The sequence below is a fragment of the Andrena cerasifolii genome, chromosome 10 (genome assembly GCF_050908995.1).
Source record: "Andrena cerasifolii isolate SP2316 chromosome 10, iyAndCera1_principal, whole genome shotgun sequence".
In the NCBI taxonomy this organism is placed as follows: domain Eukaryota; kingdom Metazoa; phylum Arthropoda; class Insecta; order Hymenoptera; family Andrenidae; genus Andrena; species Andrena cerasifolii.
The window spans coordinates 5,217,787-5,243,027 of NC_135127.1; the positions used below are offsets into that span (position 1 = coordinate 5,217,787).

The 25,241-nt window shown below is 39.6% G+C and overlaps 1 protein-coding gene and 1 long non-coding RNA gene across 8 annotated transcripts; one reads left to right on the forward strand and one right to left on the reverse strand.

The window, feature by feature from the left end:
- Window positions 1-434: 434 nt before the first annotated feature.
- Window positions 435-22,016, reverse strand: Men (NADP-dependent malic enzyme). 6 transcript variants are annotated; one of them, XM_076822525.1, is made up of 8 exons: window positions 21,860-22,016; window positions 18,120-18,273; window positions 4,269-4,427; window positions 3,360-3,722; window positions 2,208-2,519; window positions 1,717-2,085; window positions 955-1,249; window positions 435-875 (listed from the first exon to the last, which is right to left on the reverse strand). In XM_076822525.1, exons 1-8 carry the CDS (start codon window positions 21,910-21,912, stop codon window positions 760-762), a joined length of 1,821 nt encoding a protein of 606 aa, XP_076678640.1. In that variant the 5' UTR covers window positions 21,913-22,016; the 3' UTR covers window positions 435-759. The 6 variants fall into 6 exon arrangements, with proteins under 6 accessions (XP_076678640.1, XP_076678638.1, XP_076678643.1 ...); XM_076822523.1 differs by lacking the exon at window positions 21,860-22,016 and adding an exon at window positions 19,332-19,468; XM_076822528.1 differs by lacking the exon at window positions 21,860-22,016 and adding an exon at window positions 18,969-19,110.
- LOC143374407 (uncharacterized) lies at window positions 19,602-25,241 on the forward strand. Of its 2 annotated transcripts, none has more exons than XR_013086651.1 (6): window positions 19,602-19,933; window positions 20,449-21,000; window positions 21,271-21,462; window positions 21,571-22,181; window positions 24,569-24,690; window positions 24,807-25,241. It is a non-coding gene; the product is annotated as an uncharacterized LOC143374407 (long non-coding RNA). The 2 variants fall into 2 exon arrangements; XR_013086652.1 differs by lacking the exon at window positions 19,602-19,933 and having other exon boundaries at window positions 20,431-20,551; window positions 20,726-21,000.

Consider the following 25,241-nt stretch of genomic DNA (forward strand, 5'->3'; position numbering starts at 1 on the left):
ACATGTTAACATTGTCAGCGACCGTAACAGATGCAACGTCATTATTTTAGAAAATGCTGTCCAATGTATCTTATCTTTTTTTTTTTCTCTCTCTCCGGACATTTTGAAGAAGACTAATGTGAATTGGATTATTTTTTTTGTTCGACTTATAACTGAATATCGCCCACGATAAATTTTACGCGTGCATCGCATATCATTAACGAACCGCGAGCTTGCGTACGATAAGAACGTCCCCGCTGTTACTTCGTTTAATAGGGAATGAAACTTTCTGGATCATGAAGCTCTACCGTGATCCGCGTACTTCTTGTTTGCCCTTTAATTCTTATATACGCGACGCGACGGAAGTTTAAACGAATCCTGCTGCTCGTACAAAGGAAAACAATGTCTTTGAGTACGGAGGAAATGCTGTTTCGAGTAGCAATAAAAAAAAAACATTTCTTTCAAGCGTCGGGGGAATTTATTGTCTCAACCAGTAAATTAAACTTCATCCCAATAATTTAAAGTGATACGTTTACACGATCTGGAATAAAATAGCTTCTGCTCGAAATAGGTGCTTTGTACATACACACAACGTAATATACAGGTTCATACACATCCGCGCATGGGATTCAGTCATCTTGCATGCAAGCCTGCTCAACATGCTCTTCAAAATATCATGTCAAATTAAAAAAAAAAAAGGGAAAAAAAATAGTTTTAAATACACATCGCTTACACACGTGTACTAAAGTACTCAATTCTTATCGCAGATTTAGCCAGAAATTATAATTTAGGCCAGTTATATACTGGAGGTACAGATGACTTGTAATTTGGGTCGTACAGTTGCGCCATGATATATTCCTTGTAATCTTTGGGCTCGGGTTGGACTGTTGCAAGGCCTGCGCGAAAGAAAGTGAAACATGTCAGCTTATATAGTACCAGGTCAGTCGCGAGTAACAAACAAGCAAGTTCTCTTACCATTTTCGTAGGCGTGTTTCATCACGTCGACAGCTATTGTCAACGAACACTTCTGGATGTCCTGCAACGGCGGATACAAGGTTCCGTTGTCCAAGTCGTTTTGCGAGACCATGTTGGCCAACGATCTAGCGGCAACGAGGAATGTCTCTTCCGGAACTGTACGCATACCAGCGAATATAATGCCTAACGCGACTCCGGGGAATATGTAGCTGTTGTTCCCTTGCCCGGGATAGTGAGTTTTGCCCTCGTATGTTACTGGTGGGAAGGGCGATCCACTAGCGAATATACATTTGCCCTGTGGACGTCAAAGTCGATATTACATTTTATCTTCCCTGTTTGATGATAGCTAGAGGTGTGCGAGAACCCGAAAATGTCGGGTTGGGTCGGGACGAGAATTTTTCTCGGGATCGGGACGGGTTCCGAGGGTTTCGGGATTCGTATTATTAGGACTGACTAATGTTTATACTTTGGAAAATCAACAGTGTCTCTACACTTTCTCTAACGATGTGTTGAATGTGTGATGTCGTATTCATTAAATTCGAGACTCGAAACGGAAAAATCTAAAATTTTCGGGTTCTCTCACATCTCTAATGATAGCTTTAGCAAATTACTAAAATAACCATTCTCAAAGCTACCCCTTTAGACTTGTTAAGTTCGATTCAGTATCCACTTTGTACGCTCCCGCGCAAATCGAACCTGACAAAATCTACATTCAATGCAGAGTTTGAAATTTAAAATTCGCAAGAGGAGTGTCTTTTGCACCTTTGTAGCAACGAATGCTTCCTCAGCGGTACATTCAGCCTTGCTTGTTGGATTACTCAGAGCAAAGATCACTGGCTTCTCGTTGTTATTCCCCATTTCTTCCAATATTTCAGTCGTGAAGGCACCGCCGATAGCGGCAGCTCCGATAAGAACCGTGGGTTTCGCAGTCTTCACCACTTCCAGCAACGTATCTATTGGCTGATCGTCGCGAGCGAAGTGCATTTTATGCTCGGTCAGTCCGCCGCTTGGGCGATTCTTCACTATCAAACCTCTCGAGTCGACCATCCAGATCTTGCTCTTCGCCTCCTCCGCGGCAACGCCTTCATTTTTCATCGCCATGACACACAACGCTGCGATACCCAACGATGCCTAGAACACAACGGTAACATTTACTCTCCCACGAAGTTGAAGCCGGGTTTCAATCGTAGTCGAATTAGAATATTTGAAATTAAGAACTTGTGGAATCCGTACTATGTGTTAACTCTATTTACCTCTCCAGCACCCTGGAAGACAATTGTGTTATCTGAAAGCTTCGTGTTCGTGAGGCGTAGGGATGCCAACAGGCCAGCGACAGCAACGGAAGCTGTCCCTTGAATATCATCGTTGAATGTACAGTAATTGTCACGGTATTTACTGAGCAGTCTGAACGCGTTGGCGTTTCCAAAATCTTCGAACTGAATTAAAGTGTTCTGCCCGTAGCGTTGCACAACAGCGGCCATAAATTCGTCCAAAAATTCATCGTACTCTGCACCAGTTACTCGTTTCTGTCTATGGCCGATATAAAGGGGATCGTCTAGCAAAGACTGGAACATAGAATGGTATTTAAATATTCACTATCACTGCAGTAATATTTCTTATAGGTTGAAACTGAATTGTCGAGACTATTCTTTCATTGATAATAGAATTTTAATTACAAAAAGGCACACCTGCAGGATGTTTCAAAATTACAGGACAAACCAAAATACGTAAATCTGTAATGCAAGAAGAAATCGAATTTCTTATCGAGCTTGTTTTCAAGATACAGGCAATTGAAAAGCGAAACGATGACCGAATGGAGAACGACCCCTTTGGTACTTTCACACCCTTCCGACGTCATAAATTAGATTCTCCCCCTTAGCGACTTACCCTACACATTCTGTTTACGTTGAGTATCTCTTACAACTCGCCGCTGCATCGAGATAAATTTATTACTACACTGCGTTCCATATAAGACTGTACCAACGCCCCTACCGATTTGCGACCGATCTGCGCAGCTCCCACGGATCTGACACACGCGATTGGTCATAGCACTTTCGCGATTGGTCGCAGCACTTTCCCTGCCGGTTTACTACCAATCAACAGTGTATCCCTGCGCGAAACGAGTATGCTCTAATGTGGAACGCAGTATAGACTATCAATCATTGTTAATTTATCCGCTTGTGCCTCGCGTGCAAGTATGAAAATGGCATTTAAATAACGCGCCCCTTAAGTTCCGGACCGTGGAACTTGATTTGCTTGTACCTCGAAGAAGAAGCTTTGAAATTGCAAAGTGGTAGGACACTTTTTCACTCATTTTGGTGTTGCGAATTTGCGTGTGCATCTGGTGCCAGCAATTATGAACGAGCTTGTGCATTAGCAAACTGATTAGAGTACTTGACTCGTACCTGAGTATTTGTACCAACGTCTAGAGTGATAGGCAAACATTGGTGAGGCTTAATGCCAGCCAATGCAGTGTACAAAGACAACTTTCCAACGGGTATTCCCATTCCATACGCGCCCAAGTCACCCAGTCCAAGTATTCTTTCGCCATCCGTGACAACGATAGCCCGCACGTCATGCTCGGGCCAATTGTTTAAAACGTTGTATACGTGGCCCTTATCGTGTATGCTTATAAACATACCACGCGGTCTGCGGTACACTAGGCCAAATTTCTGACAGGCAAGTCCCACGGTGGGCGTGTAAACAAGAGGCATCATTTTAGCCACATCTTCTGCCAGCAGGCGATAAAAAAGCTTTTCGTTCCTGTCCTGAAACATCAGACGGCACGGGCTTACAGTACAACAGCATTCGAAATTTTGAAATGAAAATTTAAGAATGTTGGAATTAAATCCATTACTTAGGGGACATTCTTAAATTACGTAAAGGTAATTTTGGCAATTTCTTACCCCCTCGGTCAACGAGTATAAAAATTCGAAAGATTTTATATTTTAACTTCCCCTACTTTACATAATGTTTTTAACATTGCGTTTTTTTAGTTATTAATTTTTTTTTATAGGTCTCATATTGAAAATTAGGTGATAAAAATGCTACGTAAGATGCTACCTCATTTCCTCTCCTTCATTTAGAAGAAAACGTAAGAAATTCGCACCCTCCCCCAGGGTTTTACGTAATTTCAGGACAACTCTTTAAAACAGTTACAGGATTATACTTCTAATATGTTAGCAATTACAAGAGTAAAATTATGTTGCTACTGATGACTGGAAAATTATAGTTTGCAAATAATTTGAAGGGTTGAAGCAGAGTTTAGGAAGTTAGTTAAGTAAAAATTGTTAGATAAAAAAGTATGCACGTACAAGTAGGCCTATAAGGTAGATATATTTCGAAAGGTCGTCGGGATAGCGATCGAGGTTCAGTTGACAGAGCTTCAGCTGCTCATCTTGAGTTTTCACAGCCGCTGGGAGAAGGCCATGTATGCCCAAAATTTGCCTCTCTTCGATGGAAAACGCCATTCCCTAAAACAATAGGAAAATATGTATTGTTAATATATATTTCTACAAAAATTTCTTCAGTCAAACCGACGATCTTATTCGTCTTCAAAGAATGGTTCAATTCAGAGAACAGCAGCTCCATGCCTTGGTACCCAAGACCAAGTGAACAAAGTAGAAAATATCTGTAGCTGCTTCCTTTAAAAAATTAATTTAAAATGAATATCTTCTCTACTATTCCATAAGTCGATCAGCTGTTCCTGGACTTGGTTTCGCATTATAGACAAATTATTTTTGCTGATTCTTCTGTATTAAATATGAACGAAGTATTCCCCCATAATTTTCAGTTGGAAACAAAATTCAGCTAATTCTATTAAAGTAACTCGTTTGAAGTACAAGCAGTTTTTAAAGGGTTTGTTATTGGAGTCAGTTTGAAATAAAAACAGTTGCAATAATGTGTCGTCCAAGTCGAGAGACAGCGAGCAATTAAGGAGCTTAATAATTAGTAACAAATGAGTACACGTATACAATTCAGATTGAAACATGTCCCTTCAGGATGTAAATTTCCATGATCCACATCCAACATTCTCAAGGACCTCGCTTACTTATGAGCAAGATGCTTGGGGCGGTTGAGATGACCGAGGAAACTAAACCTTTCAATTACACGGTAAAATCCTTCATAAATAAATAATTCTGCTCGAAAGAGCCCATGGCCTGTATGCTCGTGCGTCACGGTTGGTTTAAAAATATTAAACGCAGAATTTAAATTGCAGCGCTATTCTAATTTCACGTCTTACATGTTCCTTAAAAAGGGAAAGGAACAAAAATAACTTTCCGACATAATTTCGGAAAACTGAACTGAGGCACGTTTGATGCAAATCTGAAAACAAAAGGGCGATTTGTTGCAAATAAATAAAAATGTAAATGTTAATATTGTATTAATATTGACTAAAAATATTAAATTAATAGTAATTAAAAATATTTAATTAATATTAATCAAAAATATTTAATTAATATTAATAAAAAATATTTAATTAATATTAATCAAAAATATTTAATTAATATTAATAAAAAATATTTAATTAATATTAATCAAAAATACTAATGTTAAATAAAAATATTAATATTAATATTTTCATTATAGAATATTTTTTCGCCAAAAATAGAAATAGAAACTCATCAACTCAATATACATTTACATTTTCCGAAAATATATATTTTTCACTTAACGTTCTCTTTTTAATGTTAAGTCAAAGCAATAATTTTATAAACAGTATTTTTTCTAATTTACTCGAAGTTGGTAAATATGGAGCTGCACCCCCCACTCCCTCTTGCTATAAGGTCCTCAATAATTGAATATTAAATCCAACCCTTGTGCTCTTTTCAGACCCCAGGACCTTTCGTTTTTCTTTCAATAAACAACCCATGAATATTAAATCTATACAAACTTCATTTGTTTATCTAAATAATTCTACAGTACTAATTTCTAACTCAAATCTAATTTTGTTAACTAATTTCAGGTAAACACACCGAGGATATTTTTCACATCTCCAGCAAAATTCAAAGCACGATTCATCGCCATCAGATTCCGAAGTTCAATAATTCAGTTCACTGGTGCCATTTAGCAGAAGTGGTTTTTAATCTTGCCAAGAAAATTTATCCACACAGCAGCCATCGTCACCGCATAAAAGCTACTGTTATCTACCACGCAACAATCTGTCTCCGGGGATTTTCATTTATCGAAACCTACATCAAGCGGCCTCCACCTAGAAAGCACGTATCACTAAAGAATAATGGTAACAGGTATTATTTTCATAACAATCAGATGCCCATTCTACGGGCGAGTCGTCGAATACACAGAGATATCGGTAAATCTACGAACGATAATGCGCCTCTGATAGGAAACGATAACCTGAGGAGCACGATGAGTCTATTACATAAGTCGTCACCACATAGCATCGATTACTCCGCAAGGCTGTATCGACCCGCGGTTGACGAACCGTTCCTTTTAATCGGATTCCTCCGCCTCGAAAGGAATTTACACCGAGCATTATGCATTCAGAACACACAATGCAGCTCCCCAATTCGATTGTCTCGTATCGCTGTTATTAAAACGTCTGTATCTCGTTTCCATTCTTGTTATTGAGGAAATGCAATGGTTCCTTATTGAGCCGCGATCTCGATCGCCGAGCTGTTTTAAGAGGCTCCGGTCTGAATTTTTTTTTTTCATTTTTTTTATTTCATTTCGCGAATTTTTCACCTTTTAAGAATACGAGTTTAACAGGATTTTTTGAAAGTCGAAATATTCCTGAAGTTATAGGCATTTGAGGCGCTCACGTTAAACTTTGAACGCGTTTTTTTTTTAAACAGTGTTCTTCAAATCGGTGGAACAAGTTTTTTGAAAAGTTATCTGAATCGATTAAACCCTTTTTTATTTTAAAAACTATGAAAAATTTGTAGTTTTTAAAGAGCCGAAAACAGGGAAGAAGTGACTTCAAGTGTCATCTTATCAAAAACTGTTATTTTTGTCATTTTTGAAGCTAGTCCACTAGGGAATTTTATGCCCTTTAGTAATCCCGTGTTGTTTCTTATCTTCTTTGGATGAATTTTTTTACGCTTCCACTTCAACGAATCCCCAGTTCCATTTGCGGTGATTAATTACATAAGAAAAATATATTTCTATAGTTCAAGGCATTCTTAATACAATGCAAAAAGTCCCATTGAATTATCTGCGGTAGTTTCCCTTTAATTAATTCCTAAAGATCGCGTCTAGACCGAAACCTCTCCTTAAGCGGATTTTATGAAAATAATGCAAACCGCAGGATTTACAGTGCAGAAAGAAACTGTTACGCTTCTATGCGCGGAGACTTTGTGCCCTGAATTTTTATACCATGTAAATTTGTTTAGCAAATATTAGCATGCATTACTTTGCACTGAACTTTGAGTCGGAATTACAGGGATCTTAGCGAAGAAGGTTGCGCTGGCGATTTTCGCTGAATGATGGGGAATATTTAAGTAGAGAAGAATTCTTAGGGAACTAGTTATTTGAAAAATCGCGCGATCTTGTGTAATGTACTGACCCTTTCTTATCGTTTTTCTCCGACTTTCTCTGTAAATATGATTCACACTAATTACCCAAAGGCTGCGTGAATGTAAATACTGCGTCATCCCTGCTACCCACCGTTATCTTAGCCAATGCGTCACCTATCCAAAATCCTGCAATTCTGCCCCATCCCGTCATCCCCTCGCTTACATTCAGAAACCTTTAAAACCCATCACAGTCCCTTATCCTATAGCATTACTATTCCAAAAGCCACCAGTGTCAGTCACGGAGTCAAGTTAAAACAGTTGAATCTCCAATATTCTTAGTTTAAATTGAATAAATATCTGTATAAGTATTATTCGTAAAAACGATAGTTTAAATTATCCTTGTGTTCATTACGCTTGAAGCCATCGAGATCGTTGGGGTCTTAATGGGTTCTGGAGATTTAGATGCGTGGATACGCGATGAATCGAAAGGACAATTTGCTGGACGTAGTTTTAGGGTGTTTTATAAAATCTTCGCTTCAAAATGACTTTTCATTCGTGAGTGTGAAGCAACTTCAGTAACGTCTGTAATTTATATGCAGGAGTGTGTAAAATTTGTTCACACTTTGCACAGATTTCTGCAATAACAGTGTACGCTAACGAGGGAACACCCCGAACCCGGAAATTCAAAGAATTCTGAAACTTCGTGAATATGCAGGGAATTTCCCCCCGATTACAACGGAATTTTTGTTTGCTGCCCAAATTCACTATTCACTCTAAGGGGGTGTTGTTAGATACCCCGAGCCTTCGCAACGTCTAAATCTGGTTACTGTCACCCATTTCGATCGTTAACCACTTTCCGCGCGACTTTCCCTTACACCGTGTCTGGTCATCGTCACCCACTTGGACCCTTCGACCTCTTCAGGCGTACGTGCCTTAGCCGTAAACAAGCGGATTAGACCGTGGGCCTCAAGGCCCTTCTTCCAACCGAAATCGCGTCGAACGTAGAAAGTAAGTTTCTCCAGTAACGCCGCTTCCACCCTCGCCAATAACCAATCCCAGTTCTTATTTCCTCACCCTCGCAATAGTAACCACCAATAGCATTCTTTAGTTTATTGACGTTCTTTTCGAATCTCGCGAACGAGAGGCAGAAAGCTCTGGTACTTTGTACAATCAAGTCGCCTCCAATAGGCTGTTTAATGAAGACGTGTTTTTGTTATAAACAAGTGTTTGAATTTGTTCCTCCCCGGGTTCACGACAGTGTAATTGACCCCTGAAAATCCGGTTATTTTCTTACCGATTTGCTGTTATAACTCGTGAAGTGTAAAATAATTTGTTTACCAAATGATAGATCTAATTAAATGTAGTAATTTTTGTCTCGAAACTTTTTTTCTATCTCTTACATTTCGCGAGTTATAACACGAAATCTGAAAATAGCCAAATTTTCGGGGGTTAACTTCACCCCCTTCGAGTGAATTTGGGCAGCAGACAAATATTTGCGGTGTAATCAGGAGGAAATCCGCTACATATTCACAAAGTTTCAGAATTTTTTGAATTTTCGGCTTCGGGATCTTCCCTTGTAAGTCGAATTGTTGTAGATGAAATATCGATCACTGTATACTCGCACAGTACTCTTCTGTGTATTACAAATGGAACTTATATTTATTCCCGTTATTATAACCCATTATGCAAGTTATGCGCCGCATAAGGGCGCCAGCCGAAGGGGGCGCTAAAAAACTATATCGCACGCTTATTATTCTAAAGGAATCCAACTCCCTCATAAACAAAATGTAAACGTAATTATTTCTTGGTGTACTCCGTAAAGGCGAAACATATTAAATAGGAAACAGGTGCAAAAATTTGGGGCGCAAAAAATTTTCTTGCATAAGGGCGCCAACTATCCTCGCGCCGGCCCTGGTCTAGATTCTATGTACAGTAAATCCCCGTTATGAGCCCGTCTTTACCTCCCGCTGACAGCCCGGCAACTATCCCCACTATTTCTTGGAAGTCTGCGGACGAGAGTGAGAGAACCGCGCAACGAGCGAGAGGAAACGAAAGAGTCAGACACGAAGTTGCCGTCGGGTACGAAAGAGAGAATCGTGTTCGTAACCCACCGTAAGCCCATCGCCAGCCCCGTTCGTCGGGCTCACAACGGGAATTGACTGTATATTCATCATCGTGGAATTGAAACATTTCTGTTCGGATATAAATCGATTATTTTAGTATAAAATACACTATGTAGTATTATTTTCCGAAATACTTTTAAAGATCAAACAACCATGGCAAAAGATGACACAGATTATTGAAAATGGTGCTTAAATGATTGAAAGTATTTTAAACAATTTGGAGCGGTTGAATAAAAATATTTCAAACCATTCCAGACAATTTGACGTGGTTGGATAAAAATATTTCAAACAATTCGAAGCGGTAGAATACAAATATTTCAAACAGTTGGAAACAGTTCGCCGAAAGTCTTTGAATATTACGGTAAAACTATTGCGCAACGGAAATTAAATTTGAATAGTTTAAAATACATCAAGTACTTGCAAGTGTTTTAAACATTCGATAAGTGCTCTGTCAGGTGATCGTGACACGGAAAAGTAAACGACGCAGTGGAATGCGTAGAGAATTCCACACTTGAGATTTTGCTGTGTGCGAAATTCCGCAATCGGGAATTTGGAAGGCAATTTACCATTTTTTATTTTCTATAGGTACTGTTTTCAGGCTGTTGGAATTTTACCTCTGAAATTGTACCCCATCTTAACCCCACTGTAACTAAATCAAACCAGATGGAACGGGTCAAAGCACTCGTCGAAAGTTTGTATTTTTCCGCAGCTACTCCGCGAGGTCGTTGACAATGCTTCGACCGCCCGTGATAGACCAACCACTGGCAACGCCAATTGACTTTTATAAATTACAATAGGGGACGGGTGTAGACTCCTGCCGCGCTACGTCGTCTTCAAAACATTAAGCGACCTTTTAACCCCAGACCATAAACGCCGCTCCACTTTTACGACTGTCGCATTAGTTCACGGTTATATCTACCTCGTGTAAACAACATTTACATCCTCCTTTATCCAATACTATCCCAACATTCACTGACAAATACTTCCAGCACAATTCCCAATATAATCTCCCTTGAAGTTGCGGGAAATAGCTAATCGTAAATCGTATTATCGCAATGAATCAGATTCTTTAGAGTATAAATATTTATATACGCCTGTACATTTTATACTAACATACTTGTGTCGCATTGTAAAAAGTTATTTCAGCTTCTTTAGGTTCAGAGTGCACTAAAAGATTTTCCTTTTAACTATGTACAATACTATAATTATTGTAATTGTTTCTGAAGTAATTAACAAATATGTAATTGCTGGCTTTAGCGTAATGATATTGTTAATTGCCAGATAGTCGTAACAGCTACGAGCGTTTGCGTTCGAGGATTTAAACGGGATCTACTTCGACGCGTGCACTATCTCGGATCAGGAATATTTCGAACGGGGCCCAGTCTGTCGCGCGTCGAAGATAAATGGGAATCGGCGAAAAGAATGGATGGAGTGTTGCGAGATCGACGAAAGTGACTTTCACAGCGGGCAGGGCGCCACGGAGGATGATCGTTCGACATTGAGACTGCATGATTCTCTTATCTTATCGTACAATGGTACACACTATTAAAACAGTATTGTTCGGACGGTTTATACCATCCGCAGCAGAATATTTAAGCGATACACCGTCAGTAATAGAAATCGCGCTTGTCTTTGCGACTTTAAGACTATACAGGGAATATAGAAACGTAGTCCAGGTGTTAGAAAATTTCGACATGAAATTTGATATTCTCTTTTAAGGGGTGCCCCCTTTTTAAAAGGGAATTTTTTTATGATACTACGAGGTTGAAAATTAATTCTATATTTCTTGTGTTCGGGGCACGTATTAATGAATATATTGTACAGAAATTGTTGTCCATGGATAAAATATCTAAGATATAGCATACGATTTTTTGGATCCGATAACCCATTTGGTTGTAGTAAATGTTTTACCTTCGCCTTGTTAAGTGAAAGATGAATATTGATTCTCATCTTCTCATTTGTACAATAATTTTTTTTTCAAATCGCTGTGCTACATCGTAGATATTTTATCAATGGACAATAGAACCATGCTTAAGGGGAGGTTTTCGACCTAAAAGTCGATTTTTTTTTATTTCATTTTTCGAATGTTCAATCTTTTAGGAATACGCGTTTAAAAGGATTTGTTGAAATTCGTAAAGTTCCCGAAGTTATAGGCATTTGAGTAGCGGCAAATGCATGGGCAACACCCGGCCACTCGGCACTCACGTAAAACTTTAAACGCGTTTTTCTCGAAACAGTGTTCTCAAAACGGTGGAACCTGTATTTCCAAAAGTTATTATCCGATTCGACTGAAACTTTTTTTATGTTGGAGAATACACTTCTGGCTAGGGGGGTACCAGAAAAAAATATAAAAAATTGAAAATTTGCAATTTTTAAAGGCGTTGAAATGATGAAGACTATAGGAAAGAAGTGATTTCAAATTTCAAGTGTCGTTATTTTCTAAAAAGTGTCATTTTTATTTTCTTCTGGTTCCCTCACCTAGCCAGAAGTATATTCTTCAAAATAGACTACCTTTTTAAACAATCAAAGTATCCACCAAGTAGATTTCCTAATAGTTTTAATTAATCTTAAGCACTACAGCAGCCATCGATGATTGCGAATTAACTAGCAAGATGAAGAAAGAAGTGTCTCTACCCAAGGGACAAATAAAAAGAGATAAAGATAGTAATAGTCGTAGAAATTAGTCTGGGAATACTTAAAGAAATCCTCCGCGCGGCGGAACCGCCTATCTGTAAACAGATAACCGCAACAAGGCTGCCTGTGGTTAAACAACAGTACAGATATGGAAAAAAGGCTGCTTAAGAACAAGCAATTTGTGACGTAACCACTATGTATCCCAGTTCTCTAGAAACTTATCAGGTATTCAATTCAATGCTAAGCATGCTTTATCACGGGCACTTTGAATCGGGGGTGTCAAATTTATGGAAAGCCTCGTGACGTGGGAAAGGTGATGATCCACTTGTGGAATCTGGCGTACCAAAGTAGGTGGAAGTTTTGTGAAGATGAATAGCACCTATTTTATTAAGTTTGGTGGGAAATAAATATGCAGTGTCGCTAGCCAAAACTCGTGTACCCCTTTTGGGCTGCAATATTCTAAGGGTGTTTATGATTTGGAGGTAATTCGCTGAATCTGTGAACTTGGGAGTTTTGAAAGTAATTCTCGTTTCTAAGGGATTGTTTTGAATTTGAAATTTGAAATTTAAGTTTCATTGTTGAAAATAAAATCTCGTTTTCCGAGGATTGACAGCCATTTCTGTGGCATCTTAGGGAAACATCTACGCATGTACTTCAGGATAGATTGCAGAAAGAATTGGGTTATCTTAATTGTTCGATAAAGTATAGATCCACTGACTTGGACTCGCTTTACCACATTATGCTTTTAGTTGATTAGCTTTTGGAAGATTGGAGACACTGAAGTGACTGAGCCATCACTCTAGTACCTACTCATTGCCTAAGCATATTATTCACCGCTGTGTCCACGTTGCATTTCAAAGCCTGTGTCCTGTTTAATCTACTGTGAACTGGAGTTACTTGCAACGGATTAAGGAACTATCTACCAAGCGTGAGTATCAAGAAAGGGGGTTGCTTACAAAGAAATGGTAGAACCTTCTTGATAGACTTATGCTTTTTCCACTATTCGAACTCTAACACATAGATCTCCACCCTGAAGACTTCAATTCTTTAAGATAAAAGCTACTCAAAGACTTCACACCTTCAAGATCCCAAAGACTTCAACTCTACAAAATTTAAGTAATTCAAATACCATCTGTTCAGAAGCTAAGCAACTCAAAGACTTCAACTCTACAGAAGCTAAGCAACTCAAAGACTTCAACTATTTCAACTCTTTAAAAGCTAAGCAAACCAAAGAGTTTAACTCTTCAGAAGCTAAGCAAACCACGAGACTTCAACTCTTAAAAATTTAAGTAATTCAAAGACCATCTGTTCAGAAGCTAAGAAACTCAAAGACTTCAACTCTACAGAAGCTAAGCAACTCAAAGACTTCAACTATTTCAACTCTTTAAAAGCTAAGCAAACCAAAGAGTTTAACTCTTCAGAAGCTAAGCAAACCAAAGAGTATAACTCTTCAAAATTTAAGTAATTCAAAGACCATCTGTTCAGAAGCTAAGCAACTCAAAGATTTCAACTCTACAGAAGCTAAGCAACTCAAAGACTTAAACTCTTCAAAAGTTAAGGAAACCAAACAGTTTAACTCTTCAGAAGCTAAGTAAACCGAAGTTTTCAACTCTTCAGAAGCTAAGCAAATCAAATATTTCAACTCTGCAGAAGCTAAACAACTCAAAGACTTCAACTCTTCAAAAGCTAAGCAAACCAAAGATTTTAACTCGCCAGAAGCTAAGCAAACCAAATATGTCAACTCTTCGAAAGCTAAGCAGACCAGAGACTTCAGCTCTTAAAAATCCAACCAACCCAAAGATTTCAATCATTCAAGATGATCCTTCCAACCCAAAGCCCTCGAACACTCACAAACTCGTGCTTTCTAAAATCTCCCCCAATCAAGCCACCCTTCTCCCAAAACAAAACTGCACTGTGCTCGGTGCAAGGCGATTAAACGGAAGCGGAGGCTTTGCAGAAACAGAGAGCAAGAATACCCTTCCATCGACGGCGAGCAGAGGCTCGGGGATGCGCGGTGTCCGCTGGAAATCCGGAACAAGGTCCCACCAATCCGTGTCCATCCTAATTCGGTCCTCGCGACTTTCTCACGGGATGTCTCGGGGTCCCATGTCAACAAGTCGGCCGTGGAAACGGTTACCAAGGGTGGTTCTCGAGTTCCAGCGACTCGGCCCATCGCCAGGCACGCAGATCGATACGCACCCCTAGGAGCTCTTGAGCGAGAAACGAGCCACGACCTACTGCAACGATTGGCAGGTACCGTCGGTTGGAACAGATATAGAGAACACGTAAAAGCAGCAAGGTTCGAAGATCAAAACCTTCCGCGTCGAATATCAATAGCTCAGAGATCCATTCAGCATAATTCTCAAACACTAGCCTACTCTAATCCTACCAATGTAAAGTTCAAGCCGCTGAGCATACACCACGTGCGGATATACTCTACCCCCGTTTCTTAACCATACTCACTGAACGCCTATGAGCGTTCCCCGCACGAGTGCATGCAACACAGTGGACAAAAGATTAAAGCTCTGATGACATCAAGGTAAACAGGCAGTTTTGATCCTGCTGGACCCTATAGCAAGTGGCGAAGACTCATCTGGTGGCTTTACTCTCAATAGCATCGACTTACAGAGCACTCGACTAGGTCCCAGGCATAGATCAATTAAATCAACTGCATATACTACTCGCTTCGATCGCAGTTGGTACTTTCTGTCTCGTACACGCTATTCGGCTGCGTCCTCGAGTAGCGACGCTTCGGTTTATTTTCGTCGGGCCTTTCGCGCACGATGCGGATGTAATATCGCGGTTAATTCGCGGCGTGTGGCGTATTGTGTAACGACAGGAAGAAAGCGAAGGGAAACGTTCTACTATTCTAGTAGACAAGCATATGCATTTTCCATTCCGTTTGACGAGAGCACCGAGGGTTGCCCAAGCTAGGCGCTGTGAAAGTGCACTTTCAGCGCTGATAGCGTGGCGATAATTTGATTCTGCTTGAGACGTAGAAGTCTCATCTTCGAAGCAAGTTATTATTCTTCTTGTAACTGAAGATACTTGTCCCTCGTAGCACTTTGAACTTGAGATACGCGCCCTGATGCGATTCCTCGTATCTTCCTCTCCCGTTCATGCACAGCCTAAAGCAGAAGCGAACACCGAGTGTCGCGAAGACGGCCCTCCATTATAGTGGAGGTATATTGGGTTATTATTTATTATTGCAGTAATGTACAGGGTAAGTCACGTGACTTGTCCACCCCGAATAACTTCTAAACTGTGTGTCCTATCAAAAAGTATTTTACATAGAAATTGCGTGGCATGGAAGGGAGCATATGATGCTGAAACGGATTTTTTAAATAACTTATTTATTTACGAGATATCAAGGTGATCTTGAATTTTTTATATCCAATGCGAACCTTTTTGCATCGAAATTTAAAAGAGCAGTGAATTCTCTATTAGAAAGTATCACGCTGTATTTGTCTTAAACTTAATAATTAGCGAGATATTTGCAGAAACAGTGTTCACGGTCTCACTGCTTAGGTACCTTAGTTACGGTAGATGCTCAAAGCGGTGGCCGTCGACTTTTATGCACCTGTTGTTATTATTAGGTTTAGGACAAATAAAGCCTCGTACTTTCTTACAGAAAATTGCACTGCTCTTTTATATTTCCTACTTCAGAAGTTGTTCGGGGTGGACCAGTTATGTGACTCAGCCTGTATAACAATATGATTACTAATTATATTTTTTCTTCGCTACTTCCCTGAATTTCCACGATGCGCATTTGCTACTGGGCTCCTTTTACCGAGAACTTCGGAACTCGGAACTTTGCGACCATTTCTGGGCTCTTCTAATTTTTTAAAAACTCTGCGACATTCGATTCATTGCGATGAAAGATGTCTAACGCTCTTTGATACTCTTCGGACAGAAACTTGTAATAAAAACAGTGTAACATTTGCAGGAGATAAATTTGAATTTTCCCTTTTAAAATCTGAATAATAATCGCAATAAGGGGTCTGTTGTTTCTTCAAATTCTTTGCGATTAAAATCTTTAGCACGAGAAATGTGTCGAGCTGGTTGAGAATTGCAAAGTGTTTGATTCGTAGAAACGGAGCGTTCGCACGTGGAACATTCGGCATCCAGTTTGCACAGTCATCGGGAAAATGATTGTCAAGGTCTAGTCACTAATGGAATGGAACGACTATACATTACCAAGCTGAAAAGAAACAAAGAAACTCAGTGTTCCTGGTTAAAAAAAAAAAAATACGAACGCATCGAATGAAAATGTATGTTTGCAGTTTATGTAAATTCGAATAGTAGCGATCGTTTTGAAAAAACATATTTCGCAGTATTTATCGATCGATTTTGTATGATGCAATTGCCACTTTAATTCCGCCACTGTGAGTATAAATTTAATCTGTGAAGCTGCAGAAATATTATCCAGCCCATTTATCACTAACGATCATGGCAATGCCTCGTAGATCAATGATCAATGATCTATGAGATATTTAACTCGTTACATTCGCCGTCGAACGCATAGTAAGATTGGCTCGATAAAAGCAAGTGGTTCCAATAAAAATAATTGAAGTGACTGCGAGATCTATGCGAATGATAATTTGAAAAAATTCTAGAAAATTACATCACCATATCGAAAGCCATTCACTTTAATAAAATTAAAATTGAATTGCACTGCGCTCCATTAAAATTCTAATTTAAAATTGTAATGCCAATAGAATTTCAATCCCCTTAATCTTAAAGCAAATTAATTTTTTCGCACCTCAACAGTAAGAATAATTATTTAAATTTATTAAGCAACGGAATTTCGCGCGGAAAGCAGAGCGATAGTAAATTATGAAACTTACACCATCTGTTTATTTCCGACATTAATTTCGAAGTAGTTTCTAATAAGAGAAAAATCGAATGATCCAAGTAGTTTGTCAGCTGATCGATTTTGGATAAATTCGTTGGAACTGTGACGAATATAGCGGCACTTGGTAATGCACACAAGAAATCGGCTCTCTGTTTCATCATCCGCAGGCTGTCAGTCAGCGAGTTCCGGAAAATTGTATCCCGTGAAAGTGAATTTCAAGGAAGCCCGACGACTACGTGACTGTGGGGCACGTAATGCAATCGTTGCCCTACTTCAAAGGGGCAAATATCACTTTTATTCCTATTACCGCACGATACTATATTTTTTATTAATATTTCACAATTCAGCGCACTTTAAAACTTTTATTTCACAATTTTTTGACATCGCACATTGCGAAATCAATTTTTTTCACTTAAATTCATACAGATCTTGTAATTCTTTTTATTATCAAAATTGTAATCACATAGCATCCCACTTGAAGTCAATTTAAAAATTGAGTAACTAGCATTACTTTCCGTATTTAATCAGAAAGGAGTAATCAAATTAATGGCAATAAGAGAAGAGCAAGAAACTATGAAAGCTTAGAAGGTATCCTAAAGATTCGTTCGCAATGCTTTAAGTGCGCGGCGATGTGCGCTGAGAATGACAGTCTCCCACGTTTGCGAGTTCTTCAATTGAAAACAACCGAATGTCTTCAGCCTCGAAACATCCGGCAAATAGATCGGACATAAATAATGATTTCGCGCTCAAAACGCGAACGCATAGCCCACTAGAGGTATTTTATTGGTTTCCTTAAAAAGTTTTCGGTTCGATACCTAGTGGGTGATCCATGGAAACGGTGGCAGTAAACACAATAATAAACGCCGAATAGACACCGTGCTTTTAGTCGTCGATACCGCTAATGCATTATATTACGTGCTAATAATCGCAATTAAGGGCAGACTCTTTCCGAAGCGACAAAACTTGTCGAGCACGAAGCACGTCAATATTAGAGGACCGATCTGACAGCCCATCAGCCGGCACCGCGAACCTTAGTAATTGCACGTTACGTTTAGGAAATACGTGACAGGGACGTACCTTATTCAATTGTGGATTTTTCAGATGGTCGAGGCCACGAATCAAGTTCGGTGGCACAGTAGTCCCGCTTCCCCGTTGGCCAAGCTGATCCCTCTCGAGACCCGACATTGTCGAAGGTTTGATGTCGCAGGCTAACTGACAACTGCTTTGCATCCTGCAAACGACGAGTAAGGCTTAAGGCCGGCGAGAAGAGGAATGTCGGTACGGCAGAGAACGCAGTGGTGTCGAGCAAAGGTGAGGTTAGGGCGTGGGGGGAACGAGCCTCGGTTACGTATCAATCAGACGAAGCGCAATGTCCAAGCCTGATTTTTATTCTAACGAGATCGGAGGGACGCTCTCATTTATTACACTAAAGAATGTTTACGACCGATGGAAGATTATTCTTTGACGAAACAGTTTATCGGCGACGCTCGCCATTGGCTGGCTACGGAAAGGCATTTTACACTTCACATTCGCTGATTCGAAAGTTGCAATTAATCTCTCGATAGGGATGACGAATCTATCGGGATTTGTACGAGCGCTGACATGACGAGTCTGGGGTGCACAGTGTGCTTTGTTACGCTACTGAATGTACATATAACTACCTTGGCGCAAGCGCGCGCAACGCGCAGTCGCGCATCTTCGCCCATCGAACGAAGATCGCTCGGCTTATGCGTTCTATGGCCATGAATAATGTTGTACACAATTTTGAAAGTGATTGCTTCTGTAGATCTATACCTCATGCATGGTAATCTTTATGGTAGGTGCGTTAAGAAAAATATTGGCAACCCTTTGTCTTGCAAAGAACTGAAAAACTTCACTCGCAGAGAATCGAAAGGTACGTCGATTTCTTATAACCCAATAATTTACCGCTGTTGCGTAAGTTTCTGTGCTGCCGCTTCATAGAAGCATGACGTTACACAATTGTCCAACAGCTACAGCCGGTACGTTTCTCGCGATCGATGATTTACTGGTTTCTTCGCGTTTACTCTCGCGTATACCTTATTTCTCGAGAACGCAGTAAACACTGTTCGCGCGAACAACGAGCGGAAAGAAACGACGTCAGTGAAATAAATTTTAGAGACCTCTATGGACAGCCAGGTCAACCACGATTACATTAACTTCGCGCTTGAACTATGCACAAATCTTTGGGGAACAATTCACAATGGCATCGAAGCTTTTCCCGTGTATTGTCGTGGTCAGAGCACAGAGATTCAAAGTCCACTGGTTTACCTGTCACCGGGCTGACAGGCGTCAGGTTCAAGGTCTGTACTGGCATAATGCGATCGACTAGATCGACGAAGAAAGCCAGCCAAGTGACACTCGAGCCGTTTCACGAAACGCTTCGAAGACATTTTCGCGATTTTCGTGAATGATCGATCAGTCTCGCTCGATCCGGCATCTCTCGATAAACTGGTGCATTATCTCCGAGTTAAAAAGGTTAAGCCGCTCGTGGCCGATTGTCTATCTCGCCATGCGGATAAGGCCCTAGCGCGCATGTCACGTGGTATCAGGCGTGCAACGCAGTAATCAAATTCGCGCGCAATTATAATTAGACGTGCGTTCTATAAAAAATGCTCACACATTTAAATGAGATTTCAACATCATTAGAAATTCGAGGATTATTTAATAATTATTATATTTCTGTCCTAGTACTGCCATTTAAATATATACACAGCGTTCTACGATGGATGCAGCGGATTTATAACAGGGTCGCATTAAAGACAGAGAGTTCAGCTTCGATCCTCTGTATATTTGGTGTACAGTTCAAATCTGGCAACTCAAGTTTCAACCACTTCCATCAGTCGAATTGTCTTGAAACTTTGTAGGCGCGCGTGGGTGTGATGATACAATTTAAAAAAAATAAAATAAAAAATGAAAAGAAAAGAAAAAATAAAAAATCCATAAACACTAAAAACCAGAAAATAAAAAATATATTAAAAAAATATGTTAAATGATTTTATTAAATTGCACTAAAACTAAGAAATAATTATTTTCTTCTACTACAACTTCGATGGTGTTTTCTCACTTTAAATAAAATCGTGGTGCTGTATTAAATTGATTCATATTCAGTTATGAAATATCCCGCGCTACGATTTTATTTAAACTGAGAAAACACCATCGAAATTGTAGTGCAAGAAAAGAATTATTCTTTAGTATTTAGTGCATTTTTAGTAAAATTGTTTAACATAAAATTTTTTTCATACATTTTTTAAGTTCGAGTAGACAAACCGTATGTTTGTAAATTCTGATTTTCGTAAACTTTAATAGTAGCAATGTATTAAATAGTAACTGTTATAGGAACATTCGACATTATTATTATTATTAATCGTTTTTATTACTCTAATAGGAAAAAAAACATGATTTACAAGGCATAGGCAAGAAGTGTAAAGGCGAGGCTACAGTGGCGACACTGATGCCAAGTCTAACCACGAACTATGAACTAAACTAGAGTAGGTCCAACAAACGATATTTAAAAAATTAAAATAAAGAAGTAAAGAACTTAACTTATTAAACTTAACTAAATTACAGTAATATTATCATTGAATTTCATATTACATTGAAGTTTAAATTTCCGTAAGTGGCAGTAGTCGCCGCCAATATATTTTTTTAATGTTTGATTTCAGATCCGCAACTGGTTCGATTGCAATTAGCGAAAAAAAAGGACGTGATAACGCAATCGTTTCTTTATGGTTGAGATAGTTGACCAAGCGAAACTTTCAACTTCTACTCTTTGTACATGTCGTACGATGATACGGAGCGCAGGTCAGCAACCTGGTATCGCGTGATGCGGAGTCGAACTAGACGTGATCCAGGAAAATTTCGTCCTTAATTATAGAATACATATAGAAAAACCATTAGGAATCGCGCGGATACTAAAAAGCAGATGGAAATAGAAAATGTAAATAACCACAGCTACTGTAATTAAATAATTATTATGTAGCGGCGTAAAGACAAACGTAGAACAGATTGCATAACTTTGCGAGAATGGAAACATTATCCACTCGTCGCCATCATAAAATCACAAATTACTGGCGCGCAATAACAATTCACAAAGACGTAAATACCCAGCGATCATGAGCGTGAGTCATTACGCGCCTCGTAAAATATGTTAACACCCAACGAATCGCTGCTTTAGCCGCTTTGTAATTGTTCACACTTCTGATATAAGAAAGCCGAACTAATCGTCTGATAAAAATGAAGTAGCGCGAGTCGCGGTAGGAGCACTCGCAGACGGCGAACGATTATGCGGATTTTAATTTGCGCGATAAACTTGCGCGACGATAAGACATTTTCGAATATCCACATTTCCGGCGATGCATTAAACAACTGAACCAGCAGAAATATATCGTTTACTTTCACGGTCTGTATTTAAATTCACAGCTCTGAGAAGCTGGCGGCAATGAATTTTACTGATAATAATTTTGCAAAGTGCAGCCGCTGTTCTTATCTTTGTTTTCTCTCAAAACAGACGCCGGAACAGTCTCGATGTACCGCCTTTGTACCGACCACACGAGCGTGACGAGTGTATCGATACACAGTTCGAATTGAATCTGGAACGTAAATGGAAATGCGCCACAAAGCGATGCGAAAGGAGTATCGGATTACTAATCGGCTCCGTCGAGTTGTATTTCTTTTTGTTCGCGGCGGTACGATTGTACGCACGCATATTCCATCCACTTTCGACGCTTGCGATCCCGACGCCGAAGCGTTTCGAATTTCACGGCGCCAGCTCGCGAATGAAGGGATTCGACACTTACGCCTTGGTAATTCGTAGTCCGCCACGAGTATCCTTGGAGTGCGGTGTACCCATTGCAAATTTGAAAAGAAGACTCTCGAGCTTGATTCAGTAACCGATCCTCTATTGATTTCTGTCGACAGAACTCGTGCCCATAATTCCGCGGAACGGGACGAAGCTCCTGGCTACCTTGCACTTTCGTTCAGTGTGCAGAGAAAACGATCCTTCCGATCACGAGCGGGACGCAGACGTAACTGACGTACGCACGCGAGCCAGCCGAGGAACGTGCACCGCCGCGTCGCTGCAACTTCGCCGGCGTAGAAATCGGGGCCGCCGTTTTGGAGGTAGAAAGGCAATTTAGATCTCGAGGAAAGTCGTCGAGTTGCGCAACGTTTTGCGGCTTACTGCGAAAACTCCGCGTTCCTCGTCAGAGGACCTTGGGATAATTCTACCTTGTGCTGTAACATTACGTTTGCTTCTCGTGAAAATAAATTGACTGGCTTGCCAAAGGTGAGCGACGCGCAGTCATGGAAGCAACTTTTACGATAAGGTGTTGTGTAATGACGCGTCCCCGTTTAAAGGTTCAGTTTTGTCATTTGCGAAGACTCAGAAATTTATAGCCTGCCTGCTTTTATTTCTTGTAGCTGATTAGCCTGTCCGATGAGGATTGGTAAACATTTATTGTATCTCGATGTTTTTGTGCTACATCATTACCGTGGTCCATGATTTCGGCAGTGAAGGCTGTTGTCATGTGGCGTTAATATGTGTATCGCTTACCAGCGGCCGTAGCCGTGATGGAAAACACCGGTTCTCGTTAGATCACCGAAGTTAAGCATCACGGGGCGGTGTACTGGGGAAAGATGGGAGACCACCTTTTTCTCCCGGTGCGCTGCTGCTGCTGGGGCCCGAGGGAGAGGGGAGGGATACAAAAAATGGGACTACAGTTCGTTGGGCAATATAAGCAAAAATAAGCTTGAAACGCCCATCCTGCTTAAAACACTGGAAAACAATAAAAACAAACAAGATGTTGTGTATCGCTTTTGATTACACACGAGCAATGCGCCGATCTTGTGTGAATGTTACATAGGAAAAGTTAGGTAGGGGACAGATTAATAAGTGGCCACAGGCCCGGCTCGTTCCTACAGGCAAAATTAGGCAGCTGGCTAATTTAATTGGCGCAAGGTTGATAAGGGACCCAAAATAACCTTCTTAACCGACTTCAAAAGGAGAAGGTTGTAAGGTTGACCTGTATATTAGAGCGGAGCGCTACTGTACTCCCTGTCATTTAAGAAGGAACCCGTTTCGCGCATGTAGAATGAGCTCATTGGCTCCGAAAAAGCGTTGGTGGGGGTACAGCCAATAGTGGCTTCTCCCGGCACCAATCAGCGTCAACCTGCGCAGAACCGGTCTAAACTCGTCGGTCGGCAGGTTCCTTCTTAAATGACAGGGAGTATATACAGGCGAAAATTTAAATTTGAGTTTTAAGTTGGCCTGGGTGCGGGGTAGTTGGCTTTTGATTAACCAAACTCAACTGTAAACAAATTTGGAAAATATTCATGTCCGCAGGTTCCTTTTTCTCCTAAATAATCGTATAATCATTTTCAGGGGAAAATGGAACCTGCAGACATGATTACTTTTCCAAATTTTTTTACAGTTGTGTTTTTAGTAAGTTACTAACCCCTAACACTTCGTTTCCCCGAAGAAATGGGTCCCTCTGAACGTTTGCCACCTGGGCCTTTTTCCTGAAATCCGTCACTGTGCTTAGCATTTGTTATGTTTGTTTATTGCTGCCACTGTTACAGTTCGCGGTTAGGCTTCGCAACAGTATTACCACTACAGCCTCGCCTTTATTAATATCTGTAAATATTCAAGTTTCTTCTTTCTTGAATAATAAAGACGATTAATAATAAAAAACAGATAATAATATTGCACATATGTACGAGGAACTTTAATCGGGGCTTTCGAAGTCACTATAACAAAATATTATTCCTCAACGTCAGCCTCCCTGATACACAGATGTTTGTACTGTCATGTCAATAGCGTTATCAATTCCTAATTTCGTCTCTCCTCCTTAAGATTAAAGGTGGAAAACAAAGATACGCACGATAAGGAGTTCAATTAACATCGCGCGGGCCTAAATTGTTTATTTGCAGTCACTTGACATAAAATACAGAAAAAAAAGATATGGGGTTAATGTAAATAAGCTATCGGACTTCCTCTTTTACACGATTACTCATTTTGGTGGTTACAAACCGATGAATCAGTGGATGATTTAAACGAGTTCGGGTAATCCAATAATTCTATCAATTACATTTACTTTCGTTATTTTATTATAATGTAACCCGAGGTTTACGAAATTCCCAGCACAAATGGAAATGTATAGATCCTTTTCTTCTTCCTTCCAATTCCACCCCCACCCCCTATGTCAAAACGAGTACCAGACATGAAATGAATCGTTAATTACAGAGTCCATTTGCCAAATATACCGAATGTATTTCTCGAAAATTATTAGTAGAGTCCTGAGAGTATTCAGATTTCATTTCATCTGGTCACATTACTTTATTATAATCTAAATACATATGTATGTGTGTACTCACTTTTTGGAAATTTCTGCAACCTCTCCCATGCAATCCATAAAGTTCGAGCACCCAGTCCTACCAAAAAGTGGATCGTTCAAAATTCACATAGCTTCGATCCGATCGGTTTACTTACATGCACTCCATCGTTGCAGGTGTCGAATTTCTACGGAAATGTCTATGGATATATCTTAAATTCCTCATCAGTCATTATTGATGCGACAAGTTTCGTTTTTGTTTCTCGATATTGTGCGTCGATTTCTATCACTGTGAACTGGTACGCATAAAGTCTCAGAGCATATGGCATTCTCTTCGTAAAGGAAGAAAATATCTCTGCCATTAAAATTAGCGATCTTAATAAAAATTGGGAGTATATTTTTAAAATATTTGCAGGGGTATCGTGATATGGTGAAACGAGGAAAAATAAAGATGTGATATGGTGAAACGAGGCAAAATAAAGATTCTTTAAATCTCTGGTGGCCGGGCAAATGAGTAGGTATAAGTGAAATTCTTCATCAAGGTCAAACAGTTTCTTTTCTGTTCGTTTTTGCGAATCGATGTTAAAAATAAATGTTTCTTTTAACATATATCTTATCAACTTTCACGTCCAAAATTTAACACCTGATACAGTGGCGGTTTAATACCTGATATATAAATAATTTATATATTCATATAGGTTAAATATATTTAATTAATGAAATATATATTTATTCATACACATATTCATAAATATCCCTATCTTTTTAATATAAATAATTTATATATAAATAGATGCTTAAATATGATATTAGTATATAAATTATTTATATATAGATAATGGGCGGTCGA

Bases quoted from the DNA above. Each gene is read 5' to 3' on its own strand.
- Men (XM_076822523.1), bottom strand. From the start codon at position 19,453: ATGTCTTCGAAGCGTTTCGTGAAACGGCTCGAGTGTCACTTGGCTGGC. The intron at 3,723-4,268 runs GTACGTGCATAC...CTGATGTTTCAG, and splicing joins TCTACCTTATAGGCCTACTT to GACAGGAACGAAAAGCTTTT. The intron at 2,520-3,359 runs GTACGAGTCAAG...TCTATGTTCCAG, and splicing joins ACGTTGGTACAAATACTCAG to TCTTTGCTAGACGATCCCCT.